At 40.0% G+C, this 15,444-nt stretch overlaps 1 protein-coding gene across 1 annotated transcript in view; it reads right to left on the bottom strand.

The window, feature by feature from the left end:
• The window catches only part of ADGRA3 (adhesion G protein-coupled receptor A3), a 128,386-nt gene that overhangs the window by 62,012 nt on the left and 50,930 nt on the right, over window positions 1–15,444 (bottom strand). The window contains exons 3-4 of the mRNA XM_001164297.5: window positions 12,298–12,369; window positions 5,532–5,603 (exon numbers count right to left, since the gene is read on the bottom strand). Of these exons, the coding sequence (XP_001164297.1) occupies window positions 5,532–5,603; window positions 12,298–12,369 (144 nt within the window). The remainder of the gene's footprint in view (window positions 1–5,531; window positions 5,604–12,297; window positions 12,370–15,444) is intronic.

Consider the following 15,444-nt stretch of genomic DNA (forward strand, 5'->3'; position numbering starts at 1 on the left):
TTATGAAGCTATCCCATTTTAATTATATGATTACTGAAATATGTTTAAAATAATGAATGCTACAAGACAAGACATGGTAGGTAAAACTGAAGTGCTAAGACAGGGCAATGGGTACACACACATTCCTTATATGTACAATTGTCTCCGATTTTCTTTAAATGTTTGCAAGATTCCATAACAGTAAGTTAGAAATAAATATCTATCCTACAAATGTAGGACTTCAAAGAACTGGGCCAGGTGCAGTGGCCCACACTTGTAATCCAGCACTTTGGGAGGCCAAGGCGGGCAGATTGCCTGTGGTCAGAAGTTTGAGACCAGCCTGGCCAACATGGTGAAACCCCGTCTCTACTAAAAATACAAAAATTAGCCAGGTGTGATGGTGTGTGCCTATAGTCCCTGCTACTTGAGAGGCTAAGGTGGTGACACCTTAAGCCTAAGGCTAAGCGGAGGTGACAGTGAACCAAGATGGTACCACTGCACTCCAGCCTGGGTAACAGAGTGAAACTCTGTCTCAAAAAAAAAAAAAGAATTGCATCTTACAGCAACCACTAGGTTCTAATATGCATATTATTAGATATTTCCCTTGGAAATCGCAAAGGAAGGGATCACATTAGAGAAGGACATGCCATCTTCTCAGTAAATCCCAACGCAAACCAATTTTTCCTTGAGTGTTGGAACAGATTGCCATTTGTATGGCTGAACACAAGTGAAGTAATTAGCTTGGATTTGGGGGGACATAAGCAATGACACATATTTTACAACATTACAATCGCAGTCTAGCTCTGAGATGCTCACTAAATAAATACATAAATAAATAAAACTAAGAGGGAGTTGAGAATGACAAGAACAAAGTCACTGCTCCTGTATCACAATAAGCTCATAGAATGGAGCAACAGGTAAGTTACCCGCCCACCCCCATCCTTTATGCTTCTTTTTTTTTTTTTTTTTTTTTTTTTTTTTGAGACAAGTCTCACTCTGTTGCCCAGGCTGGAGAGCAGTGGATGGAGTGCAGTGGCTCACTGCAACCTCTGCCTCCCAGGTTCAAGTGATTCTCATGCCTCAGCCTCCGGAGTAGCTGGGATTACAGGTACATGCCACCAGGCCTGGCTAATTTTTGTATTTTTAGTAGGGACGAGGTTTCATCATGTTAGCCAGGCTGGTCTCGAACTCCTGACCTCAAGTGATCCGCTCGCCTCAGCCTCCAAAGTGCTGGGATTACAGGCGTGAGCCACTGTGCCCAGCCATTGTTGTTTCTTACTCTCACTTAATTTGACTTTATTTACTTATTTTATGCTAAATAGATAACATTTGAATTCCTAAGAGTTGCATGTGTATATGATACATCATCTATTATACAGAAGCCTTTATCAGGGCAGATTTGGTAAAGGAAGGGGAAATGCAATTAAATGCAATCTCCATCTACAGAGGAATGACTAAGTTACAATCTGTTCTATAACTAGAATATTCTGTAGCCACTGACAAGCATGAACTAAATCAACATGTACTCTATTAAAAACATGTTAATATGTTGGTAAATTATTTTTAAACTGAGTTGCCAGGTACAGAGCATTTTTAAAGCTCTGTATGTGTGTCTATGCATTTCTGGATATAACAGAAAAAAAAAAAAATATATATATATATATACACCAGATCATTAATACAAGTTATCTCAGGATGATGTGACTGAAATGATGAAAGGAAATCTAATTTTTCCTTCATATGATTTTATTACTCAGTAACAACCACCTTTTTTGTATAAAGGAAGTTCTTTATACAAACATGTATATATAAGTTGTATGTATGTATTTATATACAAATACATACACATGTTTTCACATAAAGGAAATTGTAAAGGGAAGTTCTTATAAATACATATATTTCTGATAGGGAAATATTAAAGGTATAACTCTTGAGGAAAAAATACAGGTATTAGATTGATCATAAAGAACAATTTGAAAAAATTTTGATCTGTAGATCTCCTGACAGATTTTGGTCTGCAGATCTCCTGACATTTCTCTGCAAATTAACTTCCTAAGTGAAGGACACAGGCTTCACAGAAGTCCATTACTGGCTCCCTGTTTGGTCTGCCAGTTATGTCCACTGTTACAGTGGGACAGAGTGAGAACCTTTGCAAGTAGGACTATACTTCTCTGAGACAGTTCAAGAGAACTTCTCCATCAGCAAAGGCAGAGATCAATATATAGAATTAATCAACTTTACACCCCCACTCCACCCATGTCTACTAAGGCCTCTGACACACTTAAAGCAAGGGTTGTTTTAAAAAAAAAAAAAAAAATTCTTAAATTTCCAAAGCCAAGACTTAATCAAAAATGATGAGAAATCTGGCTGAGAATGCCTAGGCTGTCCGCCAAGGTCTCATCATCCCTTAGCCAAGGAAGTTTGAGGTCCCCATTTGAAGAGTTACCAGAGGAAATGGCTACAACAGTGATCCACTCTAGAATTCCTTCTTTTTGTATACCTTCTCTTTCAGGTGGGAAACAGTAAGAGGAAGATCTCTGATTCCTAATCTAAGAAATGTATTACATGCTCCATTCCTAATCATATTCTCTTTTCTACTCATTGGACTGAGAAAATGCTATTCTCCATATCTGAAATATGAGCTGTTATCATCCTTCACAACTGGCATATGGCCTGGCTCAAGAGCTCAAAAATCTGGGGACAGTAGCAGCCCATGCAAAACATTTAAAGTTTCCTGATCCACAGCTCTAGACCTGTGCCAACCCAAATTACGATAAGCAATGTCACTGCAACACAATGTTGAATGGTAAGAAGTTTCCTTAATTGCCACGTTGTCTTTAAAAGGTATTTAAAAGATGTAGGCCAGGTATACTGCTATATATGCCACAGACTGTTCCATTTAGAAAATCCACAATAGGAATGATAGACAGTGGAAAATCACATGCATGAGGGGGTAGGAAGAGGGTGGATGATGAGATTAATGGGTATAATGTACATGATTCAGGTGATGGATACCTAAAAGCCCTGACTTGACCACCATGCAATCTATGCCTGTAACAAAACTGCACCTGTACCCCAGAAATCTATATACAAATACAAATAAATCAAATTTAAAGGCCACTATAATCTATTATTACATGAACTATAAGATCATCTCAATCAAATCTCAAAGTGGGAAGCTTGGCAATATTATTTTTATGTTTTCATGTTTTACTTGGATGATGTTCATTGTGTTCCATGATGTATACATTCTCATAACAGGTATAAGATAACTGGTAAAAATGTAAGAGACAACCCAAGTTCTAAACCTACCAAACATTTTAGTTCTTGACGAAGAAGGCAAAGGAAATACTAAGAAAATAGCAGCCTGCCCTAACAGAAGCTCTGTCTCACCCAGCTCTTTTGCCTAAAGAACATTTGCTGATGTGTCAAATCCCTAGGCCAAAGCTAGAAATCAATCTAAAACTAAAATCAACAAAATAGTAGGCTCCAGTTTACTATTTTGTTTTTCATTACTTCAGTCATAGCTGTCCAAAAACATAACAAAAGCCTACTTCACAGATGTATGGTTTTGTCAATTCTAACGCAGTCCTCTAAAGTAAAAATACAGCCAGGCGTGGTGGCTCACGCCTGTAATCCCAGCACTTTGGGAATCTGGGTTGAGTGGATCACGAGGTCAGGAGTCTAAGACCAGCCTGGCCAAGATGGCAAAACCCCATCTCTACTAAAAATACAAAAAAAAATTAGCCGGGCGTGGTGGTGGGCACCTGTAATCCCAGCTACTCGCAAGGCTGAGGCAGAGAATGGCGTGAACCTGGGAGGTGGAGGTTGCAGTGAGCCGAGATTGTGCCACTGCACTCCAGCCTGGGCGACAGAGCGAGACTCCATCTCAAAAAAAAAAAAAAGAAAAAGAAAAAATACAAAAAGCTCAAGAAGAGATTTTAAAAAGCACTGAGATAGAAATGTTTGCAGGGCAGTTACAAAGGAGTTAAGAAGCAGTTAATTTAACTAACTTAAGTCATGAGTAAAGCTGCACACCAAATCAGTCTTTTATTTAAAAACAAAAATCAGGCCATATACCTTTCCCTGAAAACAAAAGGACACACTGAAAACAGCTACAAATTTCCTATGCAGCACGAACATTCTGTTCTACTCTAATAATTGATTTGAAATCTCTTCCCTTACTGTATAGATGAAAGAATCTCTTCATTTAAGCCCCTAATTGGTTTTTCAAAGGTAACTTGAAATACAAGAAACATTCTAAAAAGCTACAGGGAGAAAGAACCACAAGTAGACAACCCTTAACACTGACCTTCCACTCCACATCTAGCATTTCATGCGGAACCCTATTCCCAGACTACTTGTCTCTAAAACATGATTTCATGCCATTTTCCAACATAAATGTCTTTCAGTGGCTTCCTATTGTTTAGTCAGTTCTAAGCCCCTATCTGCTTTTCATACATTTCAAAATAAAGCTGTATTATAAGTAATCAGCCTTATGTCTAATTACTCCCAAACGAAACTTCTTTATTACTTTTTTTTTTTTTATTTTTTTGAGACAGAGTCTTGCTCTGTCACCCACAGCTAGAGTGCAGTGGCGCAATCTTGGCTCACTGCAACCTCTGCAACATCTGCCTCCTGGGTTCAAGCAATTCTCGTGACTCAGCCTCCCGAGTAGCTGGGACTACAGGCATGTGCCACCACGCCCACCTAATTTTTGTATTTTTAGTAGAGATGGGGTTTTACCATGTTGGCCAGGCTGGTCTCAAACTCGTGACCTCAACTGATCTGTCTGCCTCGGCCTCGCTAAGTGCTAGGATTACAGGCATGAGCCACTGTTCCTAGCTTAAAACGTCTTTATTTTTTTAAAAAAGATATAAACATACTTGATGGCTTATACAAAGTTCTTCTACATTTATATTCTATATAAATTATAATAAACAGATATAGATAACTTAAATTTTAAATAATCATTATAACTTTGAGCTACTATTAATCCTACTTTGTAGACGAAAAACAGAAAAGTTCAGAAAAGTCAGACAATTCACCCCAGATCACATGGTCAGAGGCACAGTTCAAATGTTTATTTTCCTCCAAGGCCACCAGCCTTCTCCTTGACAAATGGCCTTGTTCTCATTCCCACCTTCATGTATCATTAGTTTGGCTTCTTTTCCTTTCTCACTATCCAGATCTCTGCAAATCTTCTGGGCCATCAGCTCACATTTTACTATTTCCTAGAAATTTTCCCAGACTAGCAAAGCTTTTGATCATACTGCTCAGCATGAACGTGCTCTCTGTTGCAGGTACTACACTGTGTTATGTGGTGTGTGTGTGTGGTGTACATGCACATGTGTCCGTGTGTGGTGTGGTAAGGTAGCATTATATTCTGAGGAGATTACATCCCCATGATTAAATTGTGAGCTCCTTGTCCCCTATGGCTTCTAAAACCCCTACAGTTGCTACTTATAATTAAACACATAAGTTTCATACATATTTAGATACTGGCTCAAATGCTTCCTTATCTTTTAATGGGAAAGAAAAGATATACTTACAGCCGAACCAGATTGGTGAGTCCTCGAAATATGTCTGCATTCAGACATCCTATTCGATTGTTTGTCAGATCCCTAAGGAGAAGGGTGGAAAAGTGTCTTCAATTAGTTCTCTTGGTTAAAGAAGGTCTCATGCATTCAGTATTCAAGAACAGCACCCAGGTATCGCACAAGACCTTTATTCTAGCAACTTTGAGATATTTACTGTACGCAAATGAGATAAGGATAGCAGTGAGGCTGAAAATGATCCTTGCTTTCACTTACTGCTGGCACGCACAGACTCAATGCTGCTCAATTATAGTGCCCTCTATATTTCAAGCACTTACTCTTGCAAAATTACTCAAGATAAAACTGGAGTAGTAAAAATGAGACTCAAACTATTTTGCTGCCTGCAATACAATTCCTTAGATGACCTACACAGTTAATTATGCTGGGGCTGTTGGAGAACTGAGCCCAAACTCAGCCAGTAAATGACAGATAATGGATAAAAGGGCAAAATATTACAATGATGGAACTTTCATTTCCTCGGAAACATCTGAAAATACCACTTTCTGACTTCATTCCTTAAATACTCAGAAGTTTCAACTATAATGAAAAAAAAAACTGTGTTAGCTTTTAGTTTACAGATCTATCATTCAGACTCCTAGCCAAATTACTTTAACAATATCTATGATATGGCCCAATTATTTTTGCAATCACTCCTCATTTCTATTTCCTATTAAATGTTACCTTCTAAATATTTTTTACTTCTCCTCAATGAAACCTTTTTCTTTTTACCTATGTAAAAGTTTTAGTTAATATTTTGTTCTATCCCTCTTTATTTACTTTGCTTGACATCAAGGACAATGAACACAATTTTATTTTTACATTTAATCAGAGACCTGCACTGGTTTAAAAGTAAAAACTTTATGTTGGGAGATAACCACTGACAATATCTGTAACTTACACCTGGGATGGCATGACTCGCATCATTGTTTTCAGTGGACTTAGCCCTATGCAAGAAAACCCTAAAACAATGAATCTTAAGTTTTATTAGTTGCTAGACTTGGAATAATTCATCACACTTTGAATTCTGACAGAATAATTAGAATAAGCTCCCTAAGTCAAACTTTCAAAAATATTTTCATCATATTGCCTCCAATGTCCCTATTATTCTGTCATAGAGAGGTAGGCATTCTTCGAGTTACTCTTCAGTAAGGCGATCTGCACCATCCATTTCAAACTAAAAGTACTGGATTCCAAACTGTGTACTTGGTCATGTAGTAGTCTCACCAGAAATTCTAAGAACATAATATTTGAATCAGGTACCTAACTCGTTTGTTTTTTTTCCTTGACTATTTCAACAGTTAAAATGAGATGGTTTAATTTTAGGTGTCAACTTCGCTGGATTGAGAGGCCTCAATGGCTGGTGAAGCATTGGTTTGGGTGTGTCTGTGAGGGCGTTTCCAGGGGAGATTGGTGCGGGAGTCAGTGGACAGAGACAGGAAGGACCTGCACTCAATATGGGTGGGCACCATCCAGTCAGCTGGGGCCCTGCTGGGACAAACAGGCAAAAGAGAGGGCTTGTCTCTCTCTGCTCTCTCTCTCCCCTTCCACAGCAGGATGTCTTCTCCTCCTGTTGTTGGACATCAGGCTACAGGTTCTCTGTCTTTTGGACTCTGGAACTTGCATCAGTGGGCTTCCTGGGGCTTTCATGCCTTCGGCCTTGGACTGGGGACTGCAAGGTCAGCTTCTCCAGTTCTAAGGCTTCCAGACTTTGATTGAGCTATGCTACAGGATTCATAGGCCCTCCAGCTTACAGAAAGCCTATTGTGGGACCTCTCTCCCTCTGTGATCATGTAAGCCAATTCCCCCTAATAAATCCCCTCTCATACATCCTACTGGTCCTCTCTCCCTGGAGAGGCCTAATACAGCACCTTAGGTAATCCTAATTTCAATAATTTCATAGTTCTGCCTTCCCTCTGTTATGGCAACATTTGATAAAAGAATCTTAAGCAATACAAGCCTTTATCTGTCCTCGTTTTTCTGTAGCTCCTAAGTATTTAATCACGTGGGACTTTTTCTTTTAAATCCCAGTTGATTTTCCTTTTAATTCTGGGTTTCACTGTTAACAAAAATTAGGCATCTTCTTGTAAATTGTTGCATAAACAAGCATATCTAGGCTCTATTTATAATCTTGTCTCAATTCTGAGCTTTAAGTGGTGCAATCACCATTGATTCTCTGGGAAACAATTTCATTACAGCTATACCTACTTAAAATGGTATTTAGATATTGATCATGGGTTTTTATTTGGATTGAGAATCAACTTAAATTCCTTGATAAAACAAGAGAAACTGATGGATCTAGGGTTCACCTACTTCTGATAGTATATTCTTCAGAAAGCCACTTCAACTTCCTAAATCAAATTATTTATAAACTAAAGGCAAAGGCATGGTTTAATAACAAAAATACTTTATGTGTTCTTGTTAAGGGAGATGCACAATTGAAATTAATGACTTAAGAACCCATAAGAAAAACGGTCTGTATCTATGAGCAACTAGCAAACATCACTACTGTCAAATATCTTTATATCCCGTTGAGTTTACATACAGGACTTCTTCAGTTTGCAAGCTGTGTACCCTAAGTTAATTATAAGTCATCTGTTTGGAATTAAGAATGTATCTTCTAGTGGGAAGAATATTATAAATGGCAATTACCTTCCTAAGCAAGAACACAAGAGACTACTTAACGTGTAACACAGTGAAAGACTACTAAGGCAATGCCTGGTACAATATCAGTAATTATATTAAATACTCCTGAATGAGAATTTTTAAAATTCATTTTGGATGGCAGTGCTTGAGAGATTATTTACTGAAAGATAAATAACTAGATGGAGAATCTAAGATAGTCTGCAGTATCTAAAACATACTGAAGAAACTGCTTTTTATTAACAATAGGTTTTCTTCAAACTATATCTCAGCATAGAGATAAAATCAGCATTAATATTTTTATTACCTAAAAGCTGTGACTACAACAGTGTGGAACACAGAGGGAGGGGATAAGAAAAGGACCTGACAGTATTATTTCACATCCCTCCCATTGAGGGAAAAATATAGATTGGAGGGAAAAATATTCTAAAAGTTCTCATACTTTCACATCAGAATCACTGGGAGGGATGGTTGAAATAAAAATCATTCAGCATCAGCCCGAGTTTCTGATAGGGTAGATCTTAGCCCCTACACTTTTGCTTTCTACTTGAGGACTCATGTTCCTAGGCATGGGTGCAAAACTGACTCCAGCACAGACAGAAGCACAAAGAAAGTGAGTCACTGCTATAAATCACGCTCACCTGCTGCTGCCCCTCAACTCCCTAATGACCTGTGTCTGGAGGTGCAGCCTGTTTATGGTCATGCTCCATATCCCCTGCCTGTGTCTGGATAGCTGAGTCCTAACAACTTCCAAGACTCTTAGCAGCTGAACTCTAGCTACTGCTTCATCTCTTTGTAAATGTATTTCAATTCCACATCCAGACTCTTGGTCGGTGTTCGTAATTCCATTAGACTGCAAACTCCTCGAGAGCTTCCTGATTTACCTGTGTGTCTCCAGAACCTTGCTCACAGTTGGGCTCACAGGATGAACTTCCTGAATTTTTGTTGAACTGAACTGATGCCGATCACCACCTTATTATTTTGATTACGCTGCTACACCTGGTTGATAGTCCTTTTACTGAACTCTAAACCTGGCTTGGTCCCATGCAATCTGATGCCTAATGTCTACCCTCCTATAATGCTTACCTTCCTTACCTAGAACTCCAATCTCCACTACCACCTACCCCAGACCAGCCAGCTTTTCTAACTTGTTCCATTAAAAGTCTTCACTAGAAAATAATAAAGTGCAGAATGGGCAGAAGAGAAGAAAACTGATTAGTAGCAAGATCTCCTCCAGATGGCCCTGAGTTTCTAATGAGCGCAGACAGACTGATAAACACAGGAGACCACCACTCACCCCCAGCAAAAACTATGGTAGGAAATTCCCTACTGATTCAAATTGTAACTAATTTTAAAAGACAAAGAGAAAATCCTTTAACTCCTACCTTTCTTAATCTTACAGAATTCTGACCCTTAAGGCTGCCTAAGAGAGAAAAATAGGAGGAAAGCTACAGACGATAGGTTTTTAGATGAAAGATATTTTACTTGCAAAAGCAATAAAAAAAAAAATATTTTGCAAAAAAGAGCATGACCAATTTTTACAATTGGATTTTACAATAAAAAGGAATAGGTTTTGCAAATATTGCACGTTCTCACTTATAAGCGGGAGGTAAATGATGAGAACACATGGATACATAGAGGGAACAACACACACTGGGGCCTTCTGGAGGGAGGAGGGTGGAAGGAGGGAGAGGATCAAGAAAAACAACTAATGAGTACTAGGCTTAATACCTGGGTGATGAAATAATCTGTACAACAAACCCCCATGGCACAAGTTTACCTACGCAACAAACCTACACTTGTACCCCTGAACTAAAAAGTTAAAAAAAAAAATAAAGAAATAGGTTTTAAACGACTAAATAAGACAGACGATGTCAAAAGTATTAGGATGGAAAGTCAATGTCAACATTTAAGTCATGGCATAATTAAACTAAAAGCAGCCATACCCAGTGTTATTATGCAAATACTACAGAAAACCAGTAAGACATAAAAAAATACCCACACACATTGGAGGCGGAAAAAAAAAGAAAACTTAAAGAAGTATATAAGAACCCCAAAAAACAAGACACAGAGCCCACCAAAAGGATGACTATAAGGAAAATAAAACCATGGATCTGGTCTCTCTCCCTGATCTTTTGTCCCTGGTCTCCCTACATTTATGTGGTTTCTCCTTATTGCTATCAGGAATATTCTGAAATACAAATCTGATCACGTCAATTCCATAATAAAAAAGTTCTGGTAGCCCCGCACTGTCAAAAGAACAGATTAAACATTTTTAATATAGCAGGTCTTCAAAATCCCAGTCCCTGACCAGCCTGATCTCCCAATATTCTTTTCCCTCTTTCTACTTTCTGCTCTGATCAAAAAACTAAACTATTGTCCTAAGAGATACATTCTTGCACACCTGCGCCCACCCTGTTTGGAAGGCCTTTTTAATACATATTCATTCCTTGGGAGAAAGTTCAAATCTAAACAAGTCAGTGGCTCTCATGGCAGGCTGTTCCCATTGCAGGTGCTCTGTCCTTTCCCTAGCAGGTTCTGTTTATGATTTAACCGGTTACAGCGCCTGTGTGTGTGTTCAGACGTATTTTCACTAACGACTGAAGGGTAGCAGAACATGCCACCCAAAACATGTCATGTTGGCATAAGGATTATTTCCAGCTACAGGCAATTGAAAAGCAGATAGATACAAGAAAAGCTCTCTGCTCTACCCTATCTGACTAAAAGCAGGACATAAATTTACAAAGGTGTCCCTCCTCCCCTCTCCACCAGAAAGGACAAAATTCCTCCCAGGAGAGGGCTTTGGACCCTTATCAGCCTAGACAAGGCACCAAAGGAATCTACATAACAAACATTACTAACTGGACTTTATCTACCATTAGTCTCCAATATATTTGCCTTCCCACAATTTGCTTTCCCTTAAGAGACTCAAGGTCCTTTTCCTTTGTCTTGTCACTTCTCTAAAAATGTATTGCTCCTTGTTGAAATGCTACATAAGCCAGAGTTCTAAGCCACCTCTTTTGAGAATTACTCTTTTCCTGAGTTTTCTCAACAAACTTGTTTTTCTCTTGTTAATCTGTCTTTTGTTAGAGGTCCAAGCTGAGAAATTAGAAGGGTAGAGGGAAAATTATTTTTCTTCCCCTACATTATCTATCCTCCCCACCCCAAGGGTCTGCAAGATCTTCCGAAGAAGTCAGGGCATGGTAAGTGGCAAGTGCTCAGTAAACGCTTTCAGAAAGCATAAAGGATGGAGAGACAGTCCTCATGGCTTTTGTGTAGAGCCGCTTCTCAAATGTGGGCCTGCTCAGACAGCAACTGTGAAAGGAGCTTCGTATAGGAGATAGGGGAGTTGTTTAGCTTCAGAAGCAATAAAGACTGGTCCTTAGGTTTTAAAATTGTAATATATAATACACATGAAAATGGCAAGACTTTAAATCATTACTTAAAAGGTACCTCTGTTTATATGGCATTTACAACAGACACAGTTTGAATGGATTCATAATTTGAAAATCGTCTACAGATTATGTCCACCGGCAAAGCCGACATGGTAATGATTTTAGTAGCATAAGAGTAACACAGCCATCCACCACCAAACAAATCAAACCACTGTGCAAATCAACCACCTTCTCAGCTACTTATATAAAATACTCTGTTTTTCTTTCTTTTTGTTTTATTGAGACAGAGTCTCGCTCTGTCTTGCAGTGGCACAATCTCAGCTCATTGTAGTCTCCCACTCCCAGGTTCCAGTGATTCTCCTGCCTCAGCCTCCCAGGTAGCTGGGACTACAGGCACACACCACCATGCCAGCTCATTTTCATATTTTTAGTAGAGACGGGGTTTCACCATCTTGGCCAGGCTGGTCTTGAATTCCTGACCTCAGGTGATCCACCCGCCTCAGCCTCCCAAAGTGCTGGGAATACAGGCGTGAGCCACTGCGCCCAGCCTCTTTCTGTATCAGGGACCTGGCCAGGTAAAGCTCAAAAAATTATTAAATGTCCATTTTTCATCATGTTAAAGTAAGTTGACAGCTATTTATATAAGCAACAATTCAAACTTGTAAGCAAGCAATTCAAACACTTACAATCTTTTTAGAGATGACAGTCCCCAGAAGGCACCTGGATCTATACTACTAATAAGATTGTTTCGGAGGTCCCTGTTAAAAATAAAATAAAAGTTATTCACATATCAACACTGCAACAAGTATTCAGGCACAATACACTTACCTGCTATACAAAAAAAAACAAAAGTATAATAATAAGAGGAGGAAACTGAAGCCAAAAGGGTTAAGCCAAGATCAACCCAGTAGTAAAAGGGAGAGTCAGAATGCAAATTTGACAAATCTGGCTCCAAAGCCTTTTGGTTTGGTCAATAAAATAATAAAAATATACGTCATAAAAGAAATATGTGACCTAATATTATTCAACTTCACAATTATCACTGAACTACAATCATATACATTATTTCTATAATTTCTTCCTTAGTATGCCATACTTTGAATATCAAAGTAAATCTAATTACAATTGTGACAAACATCATTCAGTTGAATTTTAAAAAACCATCTTCAAAAATATACACTCTAAAATTCATGTCTTTTGGTTGTTCATATATTTTCCCTTCCCTGGCCTTCTATATTTAGGTTTTTGGCGTTTTGTTGTTGTTGTTGTTGTTGTTGTTGTTGTTGTCATTTGAGACGGAGTCTTGCTCTGTCACCCAGGCTGGAGCGCAGTGGCGTGATCCTGACTCACTGCAACCTCCACCTCCCAGGCTCAAGCAATTCTCGTGCCTCAGCCTCCTGAGTAGAGAGGGTTACAGGCGCCTGTCACCATACCCGGCTAATTTTTTGTATTTTTAGTAGAGACAGGGTTTTGCCATGTTGGCCAGGCTGATCTCAAACTCCTGACCTCAAGCAATCTGCCTGCCTCAGTCTTTCAAAGTGCTGGGATTACAGGCGTGAGCCACTGCACTCAGCCTACGGTTAGGTTTTCTATGAGGTGAGGATATAAAATAAATGTGTGATAAAACACAATATATAGCTCAAAGCAAAGATGCACAAGCTTCCTACCATGTGGTATTTGATAGCAATCACCATTTATCCTATTCTTCTCAAGTATGCTGGCACGTCCATGCAAGAGCACTACCACTTGGGGGTGGGAGGCAGCAGTGAATGTCTCAGCCACATCCCTCTACTCCTCTGGTTTTGCAGACACACTATGGCTACAGCTCCCCTCCTGATCGCTGGGCTCAGCTGGGGACTCGCCAGTTGCCTATACAAGTGTTTGGCTAGACCTCTGTGGAGAGCTGACAGTCTAAATACAGTCCCCTTCCCTAGACCACACTCTTGCCAGTGGCTGGCCCACACTTCCGCTTTATGGGACACCCTCAGCTGGGTCTGTTTGTCAAGACTCACCTACAACCTTGTCTACTGAAGCCAGAGTGGCCTCTGCTCATCTCCCAGGGAAGCTGAAGCCATATGGAGAACTGAAACTCTTTTCAGTTTTTCTTCTGACATCCTTACATAACAGTGGCAACCTTGCCCATTCTTTATACAGCCACGTGTAAGCTTCCAACACTATTCTTCATTTAAGGATGCACATGACATTGGTGAAACAAAACAGACATGTAGAGAAATGCTCAGTACAAGCCAAAGTAACCAGTACCTCCAGGGTTCCTTAGTCCCTTACTTACTTGAAATGTACAAGACCTTCCTGGAAGTAGACCCTGGACCACTGGCGCCACCTGTCAGCACAACACTGTGCTAGGCTCTTTAATAACAATTGCTCCGTCATGGCCATGCTCACCCGTGCCCAGGCAGTCTAAATTATTTAGAGGAAAATCCTCAGTTTGCCTTCTCCATCCTCTCCAAATCAGAAAGCAGCGGGCATCCCTTCTCTACCTATGCTCCAAGGAAGTCTGGCTGCAATGAGCACAGATTCACGTGTTTTCTTCCATCCAATCACAGGCACATTCAACGTTACTGTCCCACCAGCTAATGAAAGTGAACTGCTATACATGGCATGCCTCATAACCTGTGAGTTTTCTCTCAGGCTCATTCTAGCAATATAGCAAAAGTTACAACATCAAAGTTGGTTACTAGTTGGATTCCCCAGAAATTTCACAAAAGCATCCTGAGGAGGTTGGCCCTTTGCTCAGCAGCAGTGGTTGTCATTCATTTACCGTAAGCCCAGCATTTTTGATGTGTCAGTGGCACTGTGGCTTCCAAGCTATGTGTGCTGTTTAACACCTGGTGATAGAGACTGGACTAGAAATTCTCAAGAACGTTGCTCTGGAAATGCAACCTGTGAATCCTGGGATCACTGTGACCTCCAGCAAATTCTATGGTCTTTCTTGCATCTAATCCTCATTTTAACACACAGGCACTCCTCAGTAGCTAAGGTTGGGACTGCAATTCTACCACCTCCCCACAATCAGAGCCAGGTTTTTCTAAATAAAACCAAACTCCCTGCAACCACCACCCCCAATACTTCACAATATTTTAAAAAACAAAATGATTATTAAACACCAGTATAAAATCTATGCTCTGATTACCATCACTGGATAGGTATTTCATTAATCAGAATTCTGAAAACTTCATATTCCACAAGAAGAAAACTGCTTTGTCAATGCTGGCAACTACCCTAACTTTTTGGGGTTTTGCACCCTGGCCTCTAAGACATTTTCTAAATAAAGTATCTGAAAAGATCTGAAAAAGTCAGGAAGCTTCACGAAATAGATTTAAATGGTCAGAAAAGGTCTTAGTAGTCAGGTAAACTCACAAATCCCATCCTTCTCTCTTCCAACCAGTTTTTAAGTTCTCCTCTTAACTTGGAGTAAAAAGACGGTCCCTGGTGTAGCAATTTCAACAGAAAGAGGAATATTATGCAGAGGATAAGTTCCTTGCTGTGAATGCCATGGCCCCAGCATCCCTTATCTCCAGGCACCTGCTGCAGTAGACACTGACAGCATGGCAGCGCTCACGCCTGCAGTCCCTCTACCTGCAACTCTTCCCCATGCAGCTTTCTCTTGGGCACCTCCTGAGAGTCAACCCATGAAGGTCAGAGGTAAAGGGCATGAATGGCCATAGGAAGAGTCCTCACCTGGAAGGAAAACAGGATATCCCAGGGGGCTGGGGGGTCTGAGTGTGCTCCTTGCTGGCTCCCAGCAGTCCCCAGTATCAGCTGCCTGCCTCAGGAGCTGCCTGGGAAGACACTGCCCTAACGGCTGCCCTTGC

The sequence above is a fragment of the Pan troglodytes genome, chromosome 3 (assembly GCF_028858775.2).
Source record: "Pan troglodytes isolate AG18354 chromosome 3, NHGRI_mPanTro3-v2.0_pri, whole genome shotgun sequence".
Taxonomy (NCBI): domain Eukaryota; kingdom Metazoa; phylum Chordata; class Mammalia; order Primates; family Hominidae; genus Pan; species Pan troglodytes.